The following is a 22,246-nucleotide window of genomic DNA, read 5'->3' as shown; positions in this document are numbered from 1 at the left end:
ATCTCTGATTTTATGGTAAATAGTTCTGAAATCACAATTATGTTTACAAATGAAGTTTTCTCACTAAAGGTATCCCTCACCCCCCTCTATTTTGAATAAGCTGTGATTATTTATTGGACAAAAGGAAAGTTTTGAAAGTTGAGTTTTGAAGAATGACCTTCTACTATTTGGATATTGGAGTCCTTATTTTAAATTGTGATTTTCGTTTATTTTCTTTTTAAAAAATATATATTTTATTGAGTTTTATAGAGAGGAAGAGAGAAGGACAAAGAGTTAGAAACATCGATGAGAGAGAGACGTCAATCAGCTGCCTCTTGCACACCCCTCACTGAGGATGTGCCCGCAATCAAGGCACATGCCCTTGACTGGAATCGAACCCAGAACCTTTCAGCCCTCAGGCTGATGCTCTATCCACTGAGCCAAACCAGTTTCGGCTAAATTGTGATTTTCTTTCCCATCTGTATTTTTACTGCATTGAGGAATTTTTTCAGCTTATCTTTTTTTTTTTTTTTTTTAATATATTTTATTGATTTTGTACAGAGAGGAAGGGAGAGAGATAGTTAGAAACATCGATGAGTGTCATCGATCAGCTGCCTCTTGCACACCCCCTACTGGGGATATGCCCGCAACCAAGGTATATGCCCTTGACCGGAATCGAACCCGGGACTTTTCAGTCCCCAAGCGGACGCTCTATCCATTGAGCCAAACTGGTTTCGGCTCAGCTTATCTTTTAAAAAGGTTATTACTCATAGGAAGTTTAAAGGCTTAGTCAGTTACTCATACCTTAGTAGATTATTTTTTCTATATTGATTAAGGTATTACATATGTGTCCTTCCCCACACCCCACCCTCTCTGCTCATGCCCTCACCCTCCTGGTGTCTGTGTCCATTGGTTATACTTATATGCATGCATACAAGACCTTTGGTTTATCTCTGCCCCTTCTCTCCACCCTCCACCACCTTTCCTTTGAGGTTTGATGGTCTGATCAATGCTTCTCTGTCTCTGGATCTGTTTTTGTTCATCAGTTTATGTTCACTATATTCCACATATGAGTGAGATCATGTGATATTTACCTTTCTCTGACTGGCTTATTTTGCTTAGCATAATGCTCTCCAGGTCCATCCATGCTGTTGCAAATGGTAGGAGTTCCTTCCTTTTTAAGCAGCGTAGTATTCTATTGTGTAGATGTACCACAGTTTTTTAATCCACTCATCTACAGATGGGCACTTAGGCTGTTTCCAAATCTTAGCTATTGTAAATTGTGCTGCTATGAACATAGGGGTGCATGTATCCTCTTTGATTGCTGTTTCTAGTTTCTTGGGATATATTCCTAGAAGTGGGATCACTGGGTCAAATGGGAGTTCCATTTTTAATTTTTTGAGGAAACTCCATACTGTTTTCATAGTGGCTGAACCAGTCCGTATTCCCACTGGTAACTAATTTTGAAAAAGTAACACCAACTACTTTTTCTTAAAATAGCTTAAACTATTATTACTTTATTTATACATTTTAAAAATTGTTTTTTATATCACATGGTTATAAAATGTAAAGTCAATCTGTAACAGGTTTTTTTCATTTCTTTTTAGATGTTCATATCTGTCTGCCTCTTTGGATGCCCAAATATCCACATGTACTCTTATATATAGAACTCACTTGCCTTTTTTCCCAGAAGAGATAACACAGAGTTTCATCCAATTATTATATCTAGCTGAAAAGTCAGGCTCTCTGGATGCATACCCTTTCATTAGATTCCAGAGTGGCTGCTTGTTCAAAGACCTGCAAACCGAGTCAGCACTTTACATATTTAGTATATAATGGTGGAGAAGGAATAGGATAACAGTAGTAAATGTAGAAAAGGTAGTAATGAGAAACACTTAGTAAGTCACTTGTCCAGATCGATTATAAAATCCTACTGGATAGGAGTGTCAGAGACTTCCTGACAGTGTAAAAAATTCCTTGATTCTGCTTTTTGTTGTGGCCTCCATTGTTCCCTGTGTCTTCTAAAAGGTCTTACCTTAATGCAGTATCCTCCAGGGCCACATCTGAGATAGGTATTGATGAAAATGCCTTTTCTGGGAAATGTATATCTTTTATAGCCCAGTTCTTGTTTATGAGCTTGTTGATGGGTATTATTTTATAAACTTAAGAGGCTTTTGCAGTCTAGTTTTTTGTCTTTCCCACCCTCCATGTAGTTATCTTTAAAAACTTAATGTCTAGACTTTTTGCTTTCTTTGAGCCAAAGGACCTGCCCATACATAATGTGAAGACCCTTCGCTTTGTGTTCTGCTTATTCTAGGGATTTCTAACCCTGTTTTGGTACCTCTTCAACAGTCTGGTGAAACCTGTGGACTCTAATCAGAATGATGTCTCAAAAGTCATAAAACAATACTTAAGATTACAAAGAAAAATAATTCATAAAACAATACTTAAGATTACAAAAGAAAATGAAATATGGCTAGCAAAAATATTAACTTTGTAAAAGAAATAGATATTTAAAATTTTTTTTTTTTTTTTTTTTTAAGAGATTGAAGAAGGGAGAGGGATAGAGAGATAGAAACACTAATAAGAAACATTGATTGGCTGCCTCCTGTACACTCCCTATTGAGGATTGTACCTGCAACCTGGGCATCTGCCCTGACCGGGAATTGAACCACTAAGCCATAACAGCTGGGCTAGATGTGTCTTTAGCAGTGGGGAACCTTTTTTTCTGCCAAGGGCCATTTGGATATTTATAACAACATTCTTGGATCATACAAAATTATCAACTTAAAAATTAGCCTGCTATATTTGTTCAGACATTTAAGTAGCTCACCTAATGTCTTGGTAGGGCCAGACCAAATGGTTTCATAGGCCTTATACGGCCCATGCATGGGTGTTCCCCACCTCTGCTTTAAAGTAAGACATGAAATAAAAAAGATCTACAGCAAGTCTAATGCACTCATAATTCTGAAATAGTTGATGGAGTTAAATAAAAATTTGTGCTTCCATGACATTTGTCATTTAATAAAATTTTTTTTGTGATTTTTATTGATGGCAAAATCATAGGTACTGTTAATGATTTGGTGTATACTTTCATAATTAAAGGACATGCTAAATTTCAGCTATAAGTTAGTGGGGGATAAAGAATTTATTTTCTCCATCCAATTCATTGACCTCTTTCCTGAGGGATTGATGGCTCTGTGAGGTTATTTGAAATAATAGTTTTGGGTAGAAAGAAAACACCCTTACAACATTGCTTCTGTGTGGCAAAGTACCAGTCTTCTCTACAGTTTTGCAGTACTCAGTTACTTCAGTTTGCTACTTGAGAAGTTGATGATTTTTCAACCATGCAAGGCTTTAAATAATAGGACTCTTAGCTTAAATTGCAGACAATAGGCAGGGATTACCCCACTTGGCATTTTCTCCATCTCTGCTTGCAACTCTAAATGAAGTTTATTTCTCTCTTAGGACTTTAAGTGGCAAGGAGGAGCTAACACATGCCAACATTCTAAAATTTCCCTACATTTCTCTCCTTTCTCTAGTCTTGGTTGGCATATGGTTTGCTTGCCAGCCTCTCTACATGACAGTTTGCTCAAATTCTTCATCACAGTTTAATAAGTGTCTCCAGCTTTCCAGCCTGTGCTATCAGAATTCTTTTTTTTTTTTTTTTTTGCTTTTTACTCTTTTTTTAATTAAGTTATTATATATGATTATATATGTACATATCTATTGTTCTCCCCCCTCCCCACGCTCATACACAGCCCCCCCTCCCCCCGAGTTTTTCGTCCATTGGTTTTGCTTATATGCATGCATACACGTCCTTGGGTTGATCTCTTATCTCCCCCATACCTCCCTATCCACCATGCTGTAATTTGAGTCTGTTTGTTGCTTTACTGTCTCTGTATCTATTTTAAAAAATATATATTTTATTGATTTTTTTACAGAGAGGAAGGGAGAGAGATAGAGAGCTAGAAACGTCGATGAGAGAAACATCGACCAGCTGCCTCTTGCACACCCCCCCCCCCCACGGGGATGTGCCCGCAACCAAAGTACATGCCCTTGACCGGAATCGAACCTGGACCCTTCAGTCCACAGACTGACGCTCTATCCACTGTGCCAAACCGGTTTCGGCTGTATCTATCTTTTTGTTCATCAGTTTATAATGTTCTTTATTATCCATAAATGAGTGAGTCATGTGTTGTTTTTCTTTCATTGACTGGCTTATTTCACTCAGCATGATGTTCTCCAATTCCATCCAGGTTGCTGCAAATGATGAGAATTCTTTCTTTTTTATGGCAGCATAGTATTTCATTGTGTAGATGTACCATAGTTTTTGGATCCAATCATTTGCTGACGGGCACCTACGCTGTTTCCAAATCCTAGCTATTGTAAACTGTGCTGCTATGAACATAGGGGTGCATATTTCCTTTCTGATTGGTGTTTCTAGTTTCTTAGGATATATTCCTAGGAGTGGAATTACTGAGTCGAATGGGAGTTCCATTTTCAGTTATTTGAGGAAACTCCATACTGTTCTTCACAGTGGTTGCACCAGTCTGCATTTCCACCAGCAGTGCACAAGGGTTCCTTTTTCTCCTCAACCTCGCCAACACTTGTTGTTTGTTGATTTGTTGATGTGGCCATTCTGACAGGTGTGAGATGGTACCGCATTGTTGTTTTGATTTGCATATCTCGGATAATTAGTGACTTTGAGTAAGTTTTCATGTGCCTCTTGGCCTTCCTTCTGTCTTCTTTTGAGAATATTCTACCGTGTTTCCACGAAAATAAGACATCCTCCGAAAATAAGACCTACTTACAGGTTTCCTTCTGAGTGAAATATAAGGCATCCCCCGAAAATAAGGCCCCCCCTAGGCTCTGTCTCAGAATGCTATTGCTAAACATAAGAGATTTGGTACACTGATTTGAAAGAAATGGAGTCACAAGAAATTCACCAGGAAATTCAGGAATTGGATTGTTATGATGTTCCAGAAGATGATGATATGATTGTCATTGAATAAATGAGTAAATTCTTGATATTGTAGGATTCACAGTTTGTCTGGTTTGTGTTGACAACTACCGTACTACCGTACTGTATACAGGTAATAAATTTCCTTTATTTTCATTTAACAATAAATGTGTACCGTATTCTTCTTCATGGAAAAATAAGACATCCCATGAAAATAAGACCTAGCGCATCTTGGGGAGCAAAAAATTAATATAAGACACTGTCTTATTTTCGGGGAAACAGGGTATTTAGGTCTATTGCTCATTTTTTAATTGGGTCATTTATCTTTCTTTTATTTAATTGTATAAGTTGTCTGTAGATGTTGGAGATCAAACCTTTATCAGTGATAACATTTGCAAATATGTTTTCTCATACAGTGGGCTTTCTTGTTTTGTTGATGGTTTCTTTTGCTGTAAAAAAGTTTTTTATTTTGATGTAGTCCCACTTATTTTCTTTTTGCTCTAGGGGCAGTATCAGTGAAGAAGTTCTTTTGGCATATGTCTGAGATTTTGCTACCTGTGGATGCCTCTAGTATTTTTATGGTGTCCCGTCTTATGTTTAAGTCCTGTATCCATTTTGAGTTTATTTTTGTGTATGGTGTAAGTTGGTGATCTAGTTTCATTTTTTTGCAAGTGTCTGTCCAATTTTCCCAACACCATTTATTGAAGAGACTGTCTTGACTCCATTGTATGTTCATGCCTCCTTTATCAAATATTAATTGAGTATAGAGGTTTGGGTCGATATCCAGGTTCTCTATTCCATTGATCTATATGTCTGTTCTTGTGCCAATACCAGGCTGTTTTGAGAACAGTGGCTTTGTAATACAGCTTGAAATCTAGTATTGAGATCCCTTGTTATCAGAATTCTTAATGTTTGCCTTATCAACTCTTTTTTTTTAAGTGAATATTGCATATGAGGTTCTATTACTTTTATCACCCCACTTGCATTTCCCAAATTTCATGTTTGTTAGGAATTGCATTCATCCAGTGGTAGAGATTTATAGTACCTCAACATATAAAAAGTCTAGATGATAGGCAGTTTAGGGTTAGGATGAACAGCTTCATAATTGCTTCACACAAAAATCAGGGATCAAGATTCCTTCTCTCTGTTTCTATGGCTTCCATATCCTCAGTTTGTGGCTTCCATTCTCAAAGGCCACCTTATAATCCAAGGTAACTGCTGGAGCAACAACTTTTGTGTCCACATTTCGAAGAGCAGAAGGGCAAAAGGCTCAATGCCATCTGTAATAAAATGGAAGTTGTATTTCTAAGGAAGAGGTAAAAACAGATATTAAGTGTTTTTAAAACAGATAGGCGATTAGTAGTCTGCCACATACCTTGCTTCTAGTTGTCTTGAGTGCTGAGATGCTGTAATAAAAGTTATATATTATATAAAGTATGTATATATTCAAAATATGTATATATCTCCTGAAATGCATGTGACCAGAATTCCTGCTGTGTTAATTAAAAGGATTTCTTTTGAGTTCTCAATTGTTCAATTTCTCATGTGTTGCCAAGTCTTAAGATGTCTGGAATTGAGTGGGAGGATTCAGGAATATCTAGGTCAACAACTTCATTACCCTTATTATTCTTATATCTTATATCTCGATGCTCTTTACCTTTTCATTTTATGCAGAAAAAATTTCTCATGGAACTTATTTTAAGCAACAGATATCATCATAGATTTAAGAACTTCAAACCTAAGGTCTTCATGTTTGCTTTCTCCCACAACTAATGTTATTTTTTTTTTAATCTTTGTCTCTATCTTTTCATTTTTCTCTGCTATTTAAGCAGAACTGTCTGTGTTCCTGTATAATGCTTGCTATTTGTTGATCTGTATCCTGAGTCATACTCCCCCACCCCCCCAAAAAAAAAGCTCATAAAGGATTTTGATCCTGTGATTATCCTGACTTCATGCTGTTGAGTCCCTTTTCTTTCACTTCTTTCTTTTAGCTTTTAAATATGCAAGGTCTCCCTTGTTTGGAGAGGAGCACACCCCACATTCAGTGGATAGTCACTGTTTTAATTATTTAACCATCATTTATTGATCCTTTACCTACTATGTTACTAGGCATTGAGGAGGCAGAAAAGAACAAGAACGTATCTTCCAAGGAGTTTATGGTCTCATGGGAGAAAGATAGGTAAAGATAATTATAATTCTTGATAAGCCCTGTAATAGAGGTATTTATATTCTATGGGAGGAGGCTCTAGGTCAATTTAGGAGGTAAAGGATGGGAAGAGTGAATTGACCAGGTTTTCTGGAAGGGGAGTGTTTGGGGCTGAGTCTTGAAGGAAAAATAAAAGCCAGCTAGGCAGAATAAGAGGAAAATAGCATTTTAGAAAGGAATACTTTTATTCCATGTCTAAATATTTTTCAGAGCTCGGCTGGTGTGGGTCAGTGGTTGGGCATTGACCTATGAACCAGGAGGTCATGGTTCAATTCCCAGGCAGGGCGTATGTCGAGATTGCAGGCTTTATCCCCAGTAGGGGTGGGGGGCAGGAGATGGCTGATCAATGATTTTCTCTCGGTATTGATGTTTCTTTTCCATATACCTCATCCTTTCTGTCTGAAATCAATAAAAGTATATTCAAAAAATAAAAACTTTTTAGATAACATGTACCTACAATGGTGTTAAATAGCATATGAATACTAGTGTATGGTTACTATCTTTAATGGGGAGGGTGCGGGAAGAGGGAGTGAGGGTAGAAAGCTTAAACCTATGATGCAATCCTCCTCTAATAAAAGTCTAATATGCAAATTGGCTGAATGGCAGAACGACCTGTGGAACGACTGGTTGCTATGATGCGCACTGACCACCAGGGGGCAGATGCTCAATGCAGGAGCTGCTCCAGCCCGCAGGCCCCAGGCCAGCTAAGGCAGGTGCGCCGCCCCCTCATCACCCTGCTGGTCGCCCCAACAAAGGGAGGCAACCAACAGTGCCAGTGGTGGGGGGCAGGGCTGGTTGGTGAGTGGGCTGGCGTTGCATCCCCTTTCTCCCCCCCACCCCTTTGGCCCTGCTGGGGTGACCAGCGGCAGCAGCAGGGGACAGGGCCAGTGAGCAGGTGGCGCCAGGCTGGCCAAGGCAGGTGCAGTGGGGCCCCCCCCAATGACCCTGCTGATTGCCCTACAGATTGGCCCTGATTGCCGGCCACGCCTAGGGACCCTACCCATGCATGAATTTCGTGCATTGGGCTTCTAGTTATACATATAAAACAGCTTGATAGTTGAAAATGAAGAGTTTGGTTCCTTACTCTCTCCCCCCCTCAACACCCCCCAATTTAGCATGTATAATAGGAGAAAGAGAACCATTGAAAGTTTTTTTTGGCACAATTACATGAAAAATAATACTGACAGATTTCTCTTGGAGTACGTATATGCATGGACTTTGGAGATAACTAGCAGGGAGGAGTGGTGAGAAATCATTATCTAGGAGGCCAGCTAGGAAGCTTTTGGAATGAGGAGGTAATGAGAGCCTGACATTTCTTAACCAGATTTTCATAACCAGATTTCTCAGAATCTTTCATGCTCTTTTAAAATTTACTACCATCTGTTCTTTTATACAAGTGGGCTTCTGTTATCCCTGTTTCACTAAGAGGTTTCCTTCTAAAGTTACTGATCTGGCCATATATAATGATAATTTTTTGTGTCCTCAACACTTATTGGAGAACCACTTCAGGGACTAGCCTAAGCACCAACAATGGAGGCACTTTTTTACTTCCCTGCCGAAAATATATGAAATTTAATGAACTACAAACAAAACAGAAGCCCAAGTTTTTCAGTCTGAATTTAAAGGAGATTTTGTAGTGAACTTCAGATCTACGCTAGCAGAACTGATGAAAATAAGCACAACAATGGAATAATTCTTTCTCATAATGTCTTTGATAATTAGGGATCATCTTTCCAGCCTGTGTAGATCTTAACTTCAAGTTTTAGCTGAACTTTTTCTTTATCTCTACCGCTTAAGGCTTCAGTCATTGTTGTCCCCTCTCTTTTCTGAACCATTGCAGCACAAAGAGCTCAGCTTTGTACTTTTTTAAAAACTGTTTTAGTCCTAGCTGGTTTGGCTCAGTGGATAAGGCCTCGGCCTGTGGACTGAAGAAGGGTCCTGTATTCAGTTCCAGTCAAGGGCACATGTCTGGGTTGTGGGCTCGGTCCCCAGTGTGTGGCATGCAGGAGGCAGCCAGCTGATCAATGACTCTCTCTCATCAATGATGTTTCTCTCTCCCTCTCCCTTCCTCTCTGAAATGAATAAAAATATATTTAAAAAAATTTTTTTTTAGTTTTTTTTTTAAATCTTTTTTTTTTTATCTTCCTGATTGGCCTATATGTTCTCAGAGGGTAGGAATTTTATACTTTGCGTGTGTGTGTGCGTGCGCGTGCGTGCGCGCATAAAATCTTACTGTAGCATAGCCCTGTACATATCCTATATAATAAAAACCTAATATGCTAAGTTTTCGGTCGTCCAGTTGTCTGTTCAATCAAAGCGTAATATGCTGATAATATTCTAAGGATGCTCAACTGCTCTCTGTGATGCGCAAACAGTTGACTGGTCAACCAATTGCTATGATATGCACTGACCACCAGGGAGCAGTCGATTGGTTGACCAGTTGCTGTGACATGCACTGATCACCAGGGGCAGACACTTTAACTGATAGGTTAGCTTGCTGCTGGAGTCTGGCTGATTGGGACTGAGTGAGACGGGCCAGATACGCCCTGGAGCCATCTTGTGGTCCCTACCTAGTTGGCCAACCTCTTGCATCCCGCCTTGGCCCCAAATCATTCACTGCGCCCTCTGCAAATCTGAGACTCCTTTTAAGAGGATGTCAGAGAGCTGATTTTGGCCTGATCCTGCAGGCCAGGTCGAGGGACCCCACTGGTGCACGAATTTGTGCACCAGGCCTCCAGTGTAATTATAAATTCTTGTTAAATGTTATAACACAGATTAAGTATCTACTTACTGTATGTCTTTTTATATTACTTGGACTCATAAAGTCTCAATTAGTGATACTGTTGGAAGGAAAGAAGTTAAAGATGGTTCTCAATAGAGAACATCTGCAATATCAATTATATTCCAATTTGTAATGTACTTTTATATTAACTTTGAAAATATATGTGACTGATGCTTTGGGAATTTGAACAAGATAAAGCTACTCAGTGGAGATTTAATTGAGACAAATAGGGTGACAGTGTGTATAATAATAGTCAATGTTTATAGAATGAAATGTGAAGAATAATAGCAGTAACTACTATCATCAACATCACCAGTAGCTAACATTTATTGAATACTTACTTTTTGCCAGTGACTGTTTTGAGTACTTTATATCAATAAAGTTGTTATTCTTAGTTTACAAATGAGACATCGTAGAAAAACTACAGGATTAGTCATTAGAGGATCTGGGCTCTGGTTTTAATTCTGTTAACTACCATGTGAAGTTGGATAAGTCTTTTAACTTCAGCAGACCTTGGTTTTTCATTTTTAGATTGAAGGAATTAGTCTCTTAATTTCTAGGGTACTTTGCTACTCTCTTGACATTCTGTGATCTTTAAATTTTCTTGTCCCTTTGTTCCACAAGTTCTTTTATTATATGTGAGGAGCAAGCATTTCTCGCTGAGATTAGAGAGCAGGTTGGTAAGTGTTTTTTTTTTTTTTTTTTTTTTTTTTTAAGCTGAAGGTGCTGTATAGAGGAATTTAAAGTTCAGGTTCCAGAGACACGCATATAATATAAATAAAGGCAACTTGAGAAAATGAGAAAGGTAAAACTGTGGATCTAAATATTTGAAAAACAATCCTATATAATAAAAGGCTAATATGCAAATAGACTGGACATTGGAACGACCAGTTGCTATGTTGCACACTGACCACCAGGGGGCAGATGCTTAATGCATGAGTTGTCCCCAGCTGGCAGGCCCAATCGCCTGATTCGGGCCTGCTGGCCAACCTCTTGATCTCCTGCCCCCAACCTCCCTTCTGGATAGCAGCCTCCAATTGCCTGATGGGGAATGGGGAATGGGGAACTGGGGTGGGTGGCAGGGGATGCTGGTGGTGCCAGGCCAAGGTGGGTGCAAGCAGGCCTGGATTGCCCCGTCGGTTGCCCCACACATTTTGGTGGCAGGGGTGGGGCTGACTGCTGGCAACTGGGGAAGATTAGCCCTGATCACAGGCCATGCCTAGGGACCCTACCTGTGCATGAATTCTGTGTGCAGGGCTTCTAGTATCTAATGGGACTCCACTGGCAATACAGTTATACTCCTCATGGTTTTCTATTTATAATAGCTAGTACTTAATCCTGGTTACTTTATAGGGTATTATTACCCTCTCAAGATACTCCAGTAATAACTAACACTTACTGAATATTTCTTCTGTGCATATGTTACCATGTTTTATTCTCAAAATAATATTTTAACTGTAGGTATTATTTTTTCATTTTATAGATGAGAAAGTTGGAGTTTAGGAATATTAACGTGTTCATGACCCCACAGCAAGTAACTGGTAGAATCAGTACTTGAACTCTAGTCTGCCTGGTTCAAGAGCCTGTATTCTTTATCAGTTCTGCATGCTTCCCAGAAGTTCAGATCCTAAGTGATTACCCTGTTGCTTTTTATCTGCAGTCATTTGGGATGGACTTAGCCACACATTTTTCTTTTCAATGAGATACTTTAAGTTTCTTATTTTGTTCTCTTTTCCCCAATATTTTGATATAATTTAGAAGCTTTTCATTCTTCTTTACTTTATTGTCAGGGTCGCTATTGCTTTTTTGATCCCAGGATAGAAAGGTTGGTACTTCTGCTGAAAATTAGCAATTCCATTGTGAAGTGTCATGCTTCTCCCCCCCCCCCCCCCCCTACTTTTAATTTTAAGAAGAGCTTCATCCTTCAGAATGTGCTAACCTGTCAGATTTTGTTTTTCCTTTTTTCTTTCTTTGGGTTATAGTGATCTAAAATTTTCAGCTTTGGAGTGAAATACATTACAGAATCCAGATCACTGGATGTTTAGATTGTCCTTGAGCTTTTAATGCTTCTTTTCTTGCTGTCCATTTATGTGATTTAATGTCTTATATCCAATGCTCCCAGATCTTCAAACTTGTTCCTTGATATGTTCACTTTAAAAGATAGTGCCCAGTCCTGTCTATACTCTTTTCCTGTTCATCAATATCCTTGAGTTTGCATTCTTCCTTACTTTCAATGCCCCCAGCTAATCTGTCTCTTTGATATTCCTGTCTACCCTCCTTTACGCTTCTTACCCTTTACCCGCTCAGCTCTACCGTATTTTCTCTGTGCAAATTTCTGTGCCTATTTCTTAGGTACTTTTCTGACCTCTTGCCACTACTTTGTATGTATTACTTTCTTAAAATTTGTGTAAAAGAAATACCAGATGTACAGTCTTAAGTTTTTAAAAGGCCCTTATTGTTAGTGAGTAATCAGAATCACTTTGTGTTTATGTATTGTGCTGTATCTTAAACATTTTAAAACCAAATTTGTTGTGTTTTGGAGAGGATAAAAAATAATAAAAAAGATTGGAAATGTTGATCTCTTAAATATTTGGTTTGGTTATTAACATATTCAATCTTTTCCCTCCAGATTTAACTCAGGCTTTCCCTCACTTTGGAACTCCTAGATTTGTGAATATTGGATATTTTGAGAAGCAGGGGTTCTTTCCTTGATACTGACTAAGGAGTCTATTTACCTTCAGGATGACATCTGAATTGGAGAGCAGCCTAACATCTATGGACTGGTTACCCCAGCTCACCATGAGAGCAGCCATTCAAAAATCTGATGCTACACAAAATGCACATGGAACAGGAATTTCCAAGAAGAATGCACTCCTGGACCCCAATACAACTCTGGACCAGGAAGAAGTCCAACAGCACAAAGATGGGAAACCGCCATACAGTTACGCCAGCCTCATTACATTTGCAATTAATAGTTCACCCAAAAAGAAAATGACACTAAGTGAGATTTACCAGTGGATTTGTGATAACTTCCCATATTATAGAGAGGCTGGCAGTGGTTGGAAGGTAAGGATTTAAAAAAAATTTATATTTTTATGCTGTAAGCAATAACAGTATTGGATTCTCTTGAAGATAAAGCTCTGTGTAGGTGAAGATAAAATTCTAATTACTAGTAATTTTTAGGGTATCAAAGGAAATTAAGTGTTTTTAGTTAGTGAATAACTTTTTGGTAGAATATTGGTTTATTAGAGCTCTATTATATTATATGACTGACTTAGCATAAAATAAGAACAGAGATAATGTAGCATTCACTAGACAACAACACAGTTCAGGTAAGTTGACAGTCTAAGGTAAAATAAAAAAAATGTAGTATTGCAATTAGTACTGTTTTTATCATCCAAGATTTTTTAAAATCTTTATTTTGAAAGAATTTTAGATTTATGGAAGAGTTACATAATTATTGCAAAGGGTTTCCAGGTGTCCTTCACTCTCTATATTGACATCTTTTATAACCATAGTACAATGATCAAAACTAAGAAATTAATATTGGTACAATACTTTTGATTAAAGCAGTACTGTTAACTACTTAGTAAACAGTTTATTCACATTTCATTAGTTTTTCCACTAATGTCCTTTCATGTTCCAGAATCCCACATTGATGTAGTTGTTATGTCTCCTTAATTTCCTCCAATTTGTAACAGTTTCTCAATTTTTTCTTGTTTTTATGACCTTTGACATTTTTTGAAGAGTACTTATCAGGTACTTTGGACAATAATTCTCAGTTTGGAATTGTCTGATGTTTTCTCATACTGTAATTAGAGTGAGATAATGTATTTTGTGGCAGAATAATGCAAAGTTGATATATCCTTGTTTGTATATCATATTAAGAGTACTTGATGTCACCGTATCTTATTGCTGGTATTGTTAACCTTGGTTCTTTGGTTAATGTGGTATGTGCCAGGTTTCTCATCTATAAAGTTATTATACTATTTCTTACTTTATAAATTATAAGATGTTTTGGAGAAATATTTTGAGGGCATTCAAGTAGCCTTTTTTTTCTTCTTAGACCTTGCTCATTAATTGTAGCATTTATTGGTGGATCATATCTACAGCAGTTTTTGTTTTCTAGTGGTGACTTTTTTTTCTTCTTTATTCCTTATACACTTATTAATTGGGATTCTTCTGTAAGGAAGAGCTGCCTCTTCTTTCCTTTTTATTTACTTAGTCACTCATTTTTTTTTTTTAAAGGTCCAGATTACAAGGACAGAGATTTCCCATCTTTTTTAAATTTTTTTTTATTTTAATATATTTTATTGATTTTTCACAGAGAGGAAGAGAGAGGGATAGAGAGTTAGAAACATCGATGAGAGAGAATCATCGATCAGCTAGCTGCCTCTTGCACACCCCTAGGGGATGTGCCTGCAACCAAGGCACATGCCCTTGACCGGAATCGAACCCGGGACCTTTCAGTCCGCAGGCCGACGCTCTATCCACTGAGCCAAACCGGTCCCGGCATACTTAGTCACTCATTTGTAATATTATGCACTGATGGATATTTTATTTGTATCATCATTGCTCAAACTGTTACAGCTTTGGCCATTCGTAGTTCTTACAGGTTGGCATGACCCCCCTTTTATTGTTGGTTTAGCACTTTTTAACTTTCTGGCATCACAGGATGTTTTAGGCTCATACCTTCCCTGCTGCAGCCCTAGAATCAACGTTTTCTTTTTGAGAATCCCTATTTTCTTATCTAGGCTTTTTACGTCACATCAAATTAGTCACCTAATTTATATTTTACAAAAAAATAATTAAACTTTTGTATCTGTACATGCTATGTTTATATTCGTATATAGGAATTGCCCAGTTGTGTGCTTTGTGAGGCATGTGTATGCATGTGTGTGTGTGTATGTGGCAGAAGAGGTTTATAGAACTTTAAGTCTGCCATTAGATGGTAGTCTTGTTTCTCTTAAGCCTTCCTGTGTCAGCAGCTGTGTCTTTTTGTTTGACTATATTTGTTAAAGACATTAAAGATGTATTGTGCACCAGTGATGTACTCCACACCAGGTCAGAAAATCAGTTGCTTTAAGGGAAAGTATTTTAAAATATCTCCTATTTAATTTTATGCCCTCGTACAGTGCTTCCATTTAGTAAGCCTCAACACATGAGGTTTGAATGAATGCCTGAATTCTGGCCACAGACTTTTCCCCAGTCTTTATTTGCTGGTTCCCTCTTAATATATTCTTTCCCCCCTGCCTGTTATAGTTTTCTAGCTGTCCCTGGAAATAAACACTTCGATTTCTTTCTTTTGTTCTCTTACTTGTCTGTGGACTTTCTCTCTTTTGCCCCCTTTCCCGTTGGCATTGTTCTGTTTATTCTTTCAGCTCAGATGTTACCTCTCTTCTGCTATAGAATTATCTCTTGTATTTCAGCATGCTTTATTAATACCCTGTTTCCCCAAAAATAAGACAGTGTCTTAATTTTTTCTCCCAAAGTTGCACTAGGTCTTATTTTCAGAGGATGTCTTATTTTCGGGGAAACACGGTAATACTATTGTAGAACTTACAAATTTTGTTCAGAGATCTTGTTTAATTAGTTTTTGTTTCTGTACATATTCAATAATAGCTGCTTTTGTTACTTTTTGTGTGCCAGGTGCTGTATACTAAATTACCTTGTATCATTGCAGTAACTATTGTTATTGTCCAGATTTTAAAGGCTTAGAGAAGTAACTTTCCAGAGTTTCTTAGCTAGAAAATGGTGAGCCAAGATTTGATACCAGACTTGGTAGATTTGGAATTTCAAGTTAGCTAACCTTTTCCTCCCTCCCTTTCTTCCTCCCTCCCTCCCTAGTTGACACACAATATTATATTAGTTTAATGTGTACACATAATGGTTAGACATTCGTATACCTTATGAAGTGATAACACTGATAAAGTCTAGTACCTATCTGACATCATACATAGTTGTTGCAGTATTACTAACTTTATTTCTTATGTCAAAGCTCATGTCTTAACCATTACATAGGGCCTATAATTTTTCAAATAGTGCAGAAATACTTATTATTAATTTGATTTGCCAAACTTTTTTTTTTTTTAAAGGAAATATATTTTATTGATTTTTTTTTACAGAAGGAAGGGAGAGAGATAGAGAGCTTGAAACGTCGATGAGAGAGAAACATCGACCAGCTGCCTCTTGCACACCCCCTACCGGGGATGTGCCTGCAACCAAGGTACATGCCCTTGACCTTAATCGAACCCGGGACCTTTCAGTCCACAGACCGATGCTCTACCACTGAGCCAAACCGGTTTCGGTGATATTGCCAAACTCTTAATTGACTAACTCATTAAGTTTGTTAGCAATATACTTTGAATAAGTCCATTCTAACAGTATTTCAGTGGAGGAAATATATAATACAATTTGACCCATGAGTCAAAAAACATCATTCTAAGCAAGTAATAGTGATCTGTCTTAGCTGTCATTTTGGCTTTCCCACTAGGCACTAATGTTCAGTTACTTCTTTTGTCAAGATTTGGGATGAGGGAAGACTAAGAGATTTCTTTTTATTGTTTAAAGTATTACATATGTCTTCCTTTTTCCCAATTGACACCCCCCCCCCCCCCAGTCTTGCCCCCCCAGGACAAGCCCCACCACCACATTGGCTGTGTTGCTATGCATGCATATATGTCTTTTGGTTGTCCTCTTACCCCACCCCTCCTTCCCTGCCTTCTCTCTGAGGTTGGAAGGTCTGTTCAGTGTTTCTTTGTCTCTGGATCTATTTTTGTTCATCAGTTTTTGTTGTTCACTATATTCCACATATGAGTGAGATTATGTGATATTTACCTTTCTCTGACTGGCTTATTTCACTTAGCACAATGCTCTCCAGGTCCATCCATGCTGTTGCAAATGGTAGGAGTTCCTTTTTTATAGCAGCATAGTATTCCATTGTGTAGATGTACCACAGTTTTTTAATCCACTCATCTGCAGATGGGCACTTAGGCTGTATTATAAATCTTAGGTATTATAAATTGTGCTGCTATGAACATAGGGGTGCATGTATCCTTTTTGATTGGTGTTTTTAGTTTCTTGGGATATATTCCTAGAAGTGGGATCACTGGGTCAAGTGGGAATTCCTTTTTTAGTTTTAATGTAAGTAAAGTGTCAGTTTGAATTTAAATTTTCTGAGGTTTTATTGTTTTTCCCTCAATAATGCTGCCAAGATAAGAAAAAGGTAATGTCCTTTGAACTTTTTCGGGTGCTCAGCATAATCCAGCACAATGCAGGGAGTCCTGCAAATCTATATAGCTATTATTTAGATGCATTTCATTTTTATGAGCTAAGAGAATGTCATCCATATAATGAATAATATAAGCCTTGGGATATTTTTTCCTTATTGGATGTATGGCTGCAGCCACAAAATCCTGACAGTCTCTGCCAGCCTTTGCAGCTTCAGCTGGCTCTCGAAGCCCCTTGTAGCCTTGGCGGGCCCTCGCAGCTCCGGCTTCATCTGGATGGTTGTCCAGACAGTTGTTTTGCTATTTGGTCTAATCAGCATATTAGCTCTTTATTATATAGGATAATTTTAAATCCTCTGACCCATCCTTTGTGCTCCAGCATCATCCATTTTATTCTTAGATTTTGAAAACCCCATAATAAATTATGTTAATAGTTACCTTTTTAAGAAATACATAAATTTTATTGATTTTTGTTACAGAGAGGAAGGGTGAGAGAGAGAGAGAGAAACATCAGTGAGAAAAAAAAAACATCTATCAGCTGTCTCTTGCACTCCCCCCCATCCCCCCTTTTATTGGGAATGTGTACATACATGCCCTTGATCAGAATCGAACCTGTGACCTTGAGGTCCTCCATCAAGCTCCACCAGGTGGAGAACATGATCTGAAGTTCCCGTCAAGCCCCAATAGGCAGGGGTGGGGGAGCAAGCCTCAGGTGCCCCGTCAAGCCCCACTGGACAGGGGCGCAGCCTGAGTTCCCCTGACCCAGCACTGGGAGTGCACCTTGAGGTCCTCTGTCAAACCCATAGGAGCTCAGCCTCAGGTCCCCTGGCCCGGTGCTAGGGCATTGGGCACAGTCTGAGGTCTCCTCTCAAGTCCTGCTGAACAGGGGGTGCGGTCTGAGGTCCCCCAGCCTTCTACTGGGGTGGGGGGCTCAGCCTGAAGTTCCCTGTGAAGCCCCACCTGGTATGGGCGCGGCCTGAGGCCCCCTAGCCCAGCATCAGGATGGGAAATGTACCTTGATGTCCCCTGTCAAGCCCTGCCAGGTGGGGGGTGTGGCCTCCGGTTCCCTGGCCTGACACTGGGGTGAAGGGTGCGGCCTGAGGTCCCCTGTCAAGCCCCCTGGGGGCGGGTGAGGGCGTAGCCTCAGGTCCCTGCTGATTGCTCATTAAGGCTCCTTATGGAAATTTGGCCTCCGCTGTGGGTGCAGCCATCTTTATGATGGAGTGATGATCAATTAGCATATTCCCTCTTTATTAGATAGGATACTATTTATAAATGGACAAGCATCTTTTGTCCCAGATCATTTTTGTGGGGAGTTGAATCAATCAATACTTGCATTGGATATGGCTTTTGTCTATATCTTTGTCCTCAGTGTACTGCAGACTTTACATTTCTCTAGCAGTAGTCTCCTATTACCTTGGACTGGGAATGGAGGGCTTAGATGCTTGTAGGCTTTTCTTAGTTTCCTGCTTTTCTTTTTAGATTTCAGTTGTCTCTGAAATCTTGCTACAGGTGGGGATGAGAGACATGCTTCTACCTCTTCTCTATCAGATTGTTTCTGCTTATTACTCACTGGCAGGGCCGGGGGTTTTATCTGTTGTTTTAATTCAACTTAGTCTTACTTAGGCCCTTGACCTTGGGACTGTGGCTCTTTTCGTGTTTCTTTTCTTCAGCCAGACTAGCCTTGCATCTGTTATTGGTTTTGGGATAATTCCCTGTCCATTCTCAGCTAAGGTAATTCTGTCCCACTGTCCCAGAGGTAAAAGGAATTTGCATCTAGTCTTCTCCCATCAGCAGTAAATCTTTGCCTATGTCCTGGGAAGGGGTTTCCTGTCCCTCCCTACAGGCAGAAGTTTTTTTTCTTTCCCCCCCCATTCTTCCTTAGAAGCAGTCTTTGCCAGAGTCCTATGAGTGAGAGATTTTGCTGCCCCTACCTTAAGTTTTTGCTTTGTAATATCTATAGAAGGTCGTGCGGTTTTGTCTCCTGCTTTGTGCTTGTCAGTTTCCTCTTTGCTGCTTATGCAATAAAGGAGACTTTCTTTGGTCTCTTCCTAACCACCCCCCACTCTGCAGTCTTTCTTGTGAGCAGGGCTCATGGAGAAGAGCTTGAAAGTGATTGGGAACTTCTCTTGTGTCTGGGAACATTATTGCTCCAAACCAGGGGTGAGGAACCTCTAGCCTGCAGGTCTTATATTAGGCCTTCGAAGTCATTTGGTCTAGTCCTGCCGAGGCAACCAGAGGCAGGACTCAAAATTCAGTAAGACTGGAAGTTTTTTTTCATAGCAACATAAATTTATACTAAATAAATTTATTAAGTGAGTGATGCTATAAATATTCAAATGGCCCTTGGCAGAAAAAAGGTTCCCCAGCCCTGCTCTAAACTGACAGATTAGCCCATGCTTGGCCTTTCAAATTTTAGCTAATTTCTTGGATGGTGGTCACTTCTTTCCCCCAGGCTCTGCCAAAAGGTGCGACAGTTTGTCCCCTTTCTCACTGAATGGGCTTACCTTTCCAGGAATTTCATTTTTGGGGCTGCTTTGCAACCTCAGCTCTCTAAGGCTGTTCAAATATGTGTGATTTGGGGAGGGAGTGGGCTAACCCATTGTATTCTCACTGTTTGGGAGAGATCATCATTCTTGGTAGCTAGCTACTTCCCAAGCAGAAGGGGACTCCCATTCAAAGTTTTAAATTGATGTTTTGGTAATAAGATAGGCTTGATTTATATTCATCTTTTAAAATCTTCATTAATATCAATATAGTTACATGAGAGGGAACTTTTAATATAGGCATTATTGTTAGAGTTTTGAATTTTGTATTAAATAATAAAATAAACATTATGCCAAAACGACCTCCCAAAATTCTAAGTCATGGTTAAGTGTAGTTGGACCCCTTCTCCACCTGGCCATTTTGGAATAAACAATTATGAATGGATCTTGGAGAATTTCATTAAGAAGAAATGTGCTTTAGATGTTTTCTTTAAAAATTGTCATAATCCTACTTATTAGTGAAAGATTTCTTCTTTCAGATTTTTTTCCAGTTGCATTTTCCTGCCATCTAAGGTGGTTATTTTTTGTTTGTTTTTGTGTTGATTTCAGAGAGGAAGCGAGAGGGAGAGAGAGATAGAAAACACCAGTGATGAGATAGAATCATCCATTGGCTGCCTCCTGCACCAACCCCACTGGGGGGGGTCAAGCCCGCAACCCGGGCATGTGCCCTTGACTAGAATCGAGCCTGGGACCTTTTAGTCCTCAGGCTCAATGCCTATACATTGAGAAACCTAGATATTCTTGCTAGCCCTTTGTAGTCAGCATCTTCTTTCTGTTTTTCTTTCTTAGAGATTGCAGTGAGAACTTGATTGGTGCCTATATGCTCTTGTAATGGAGCAGTGGAATTATTTGTTTCAAATTTTTAACATTAAAAAGTGATAGATAATACATGTGCTTTATAGATCATTTTAACTGCCGAAAAGATGAAAATAATCATTACATATAATTCTGTGTAAAAAAGCTACTCATAATTTGCATTTTGACTTGTTTCCAAGAATGAATTAATCACAAAGTCATAATACATATATAATTTTATATTTAGCATTTAATATTTAATATTAATCATAGGCATCTCTCTGCATCATTAAAATTTCTTAATAAACATTTAAAATGGGACATATAGTCCATTATTTAGAATTTTGTAACATTCACCAGAAACTTTCAATAACTGCTTTCCTTTGTAGAATTCATAATTTGAAAATCAAAAAGGTTTAAACTTGAAGCTCATTTAAAAAGTTTACTCTCTTTGGAATTGTATTTCAGTGCATAGAAATATTTAGATTTCTGATTCTTTTTTTAAAGGGGATTTCACTTTTTGGATTCCAGTGACTGTATGGTTTTTCTTCTTTAATTTTAGAATTCCATACGACATAATCTGTCGCTGAACAAGTGTTTCCTTAAAGTGCCTCGATCCAAGGATGACCCTGGAAAGGTAGGATTTGTTTTCTTAAAATAATTGGATTCTTTATTTTATCTATTGTCATGTGTATACCTAAGATATATCTGTTATATAAAGAAAAATAATTGGGATGAAAGCATTCAGTTCATTGATCAGAACTATTTGTTAAAATAGCAAGTCCTCCTTTAGCCCACTCCAACTTACCCTCCCTTACCCTGCCCCACCTTATCCCCATTTTAATTGGTATGCTTTAAGGACCAGCCAGGTGGGGAGAGCTTTCTTTTTAAACAGTGGAAAACTAGCTAGTATAGAACTGGTTCTCTGTTATAGTTTGCTATTTCTAATCTAGTTTTTGTTTTTTATTTTCTTAAGTGTATGTATTAAATTTTGTTTTTGACTTGTTATGAACCACACTTTATTACATACAAGAGGTGGATTTGTGTGTAATTGACAACTGGAAGTAATTTTTACCCTGAAATAAAATTGTTTTTCTGTTATTTCCTTTTTTTTCTTAGTTGCTGTTTTCCCCCCCTCTTTATTCCATTTATCTCCTACCACCATTATTACATTTTTAGTATTTTATCTACACAGACTTGTTTGTTTCAATAGCCATGTCAACTGCATTGCTGTTTGAACTTGTTACTAGTTGCTTGATTTCTAAGCTCAGAGTATTTGCTTGGACCATATTTGGTTGTCAGGATAAATTATTAAATTAGGACAGTGTATCTGTTAGCAAGCATGAATTCTTGTTTGAATCTTTGCACTTCTTGTCTTCCTTAGGCTAAGTGTCTCTGAAAAAAAATTTCTGAAATGAAAACCTGGTCATATTTTCACTCTGCTTAAAAGTACTCCTCAGTGTTCTGTAGATGTTTCTTTTATAAAACATCCTTTACTATGTTTTTCTTGATCAGCCTTTCTAGCTATGCTTCACCCCGTACAAGACCCATTGTAAGGGATTACTTGGTTTCCCAAACATGGTTTTCAAATGGTCTTCTCTCTCTCTCTCTCTCTCTCTCTCTCTCGATATATTTTTTATTGATTTCAGAGAGGAAGGGAGAAGGAGATATAGATAGAAACATCAGTGATGCGAGAGAATCATTGATCGGTTTCCTCCTGCATGCCCCTTACTGGAGATCGAGCCC

The 22,246-nt window shown here is 38.5% G+C and overlaps 1 protein-coding gene across 5 annotated transcripts in view; it reads left to right on the top strand.

The window, feature by feature from the left end:
* FOXJ3 (forkhead box J3) overlaps nucleotides 1–22,246 on the top strand; it is a 124,533-nt gene that overhangs the window by 42,267 nt on the left and 60,020 nt on the right. For 4 of the 5 annotated variants that reach the window (XM_045584688.1, XM_036444310.2, XM_036444311.2 and 1 more), the window contains 2 exons: nucleotides 12,672–12,996; nucleotides 21,063–21,137. In XM_045584688.1, coding sequence (XP_045440644.1) covers nucleotides 12,673–12,996; nucleotides 21,063–21,137 — 399 coding nt within the window. In that variant the 5' untranslated portion in view covers nucleotide 12,672. Of the gene's footprint in view, nucleotides 1–12,559; nucleotides 12,997–21,062; nucleotides 21,138–22,246 lie in introns of all 5 variants that reach the window. The other variant, XM_036444312.2, reaches the window with a different exon arrangement.

This window comes from Pipistrellus kuhlii, unplaced genomic scaffold (assembly GCF_014108245.1).
Source record: "Pipistrellus kuhlii isolate mPipKuh1 unplaced genomic scaffold, mPipKuh1.p scaffold_m20_p_2, whole genome shotgun sequence".
NCBI classification, from domain to species: domain Eukaryota; kingdom Metazoa; phylum Chordata; class Mammalia; order Chiroptera; family Vespertilionidae; genus Pipistrellus; species Pipistrellus kuhlii.
This window is presented reverse-complemented; position numbering and strand designations above follow the sequence as displayed.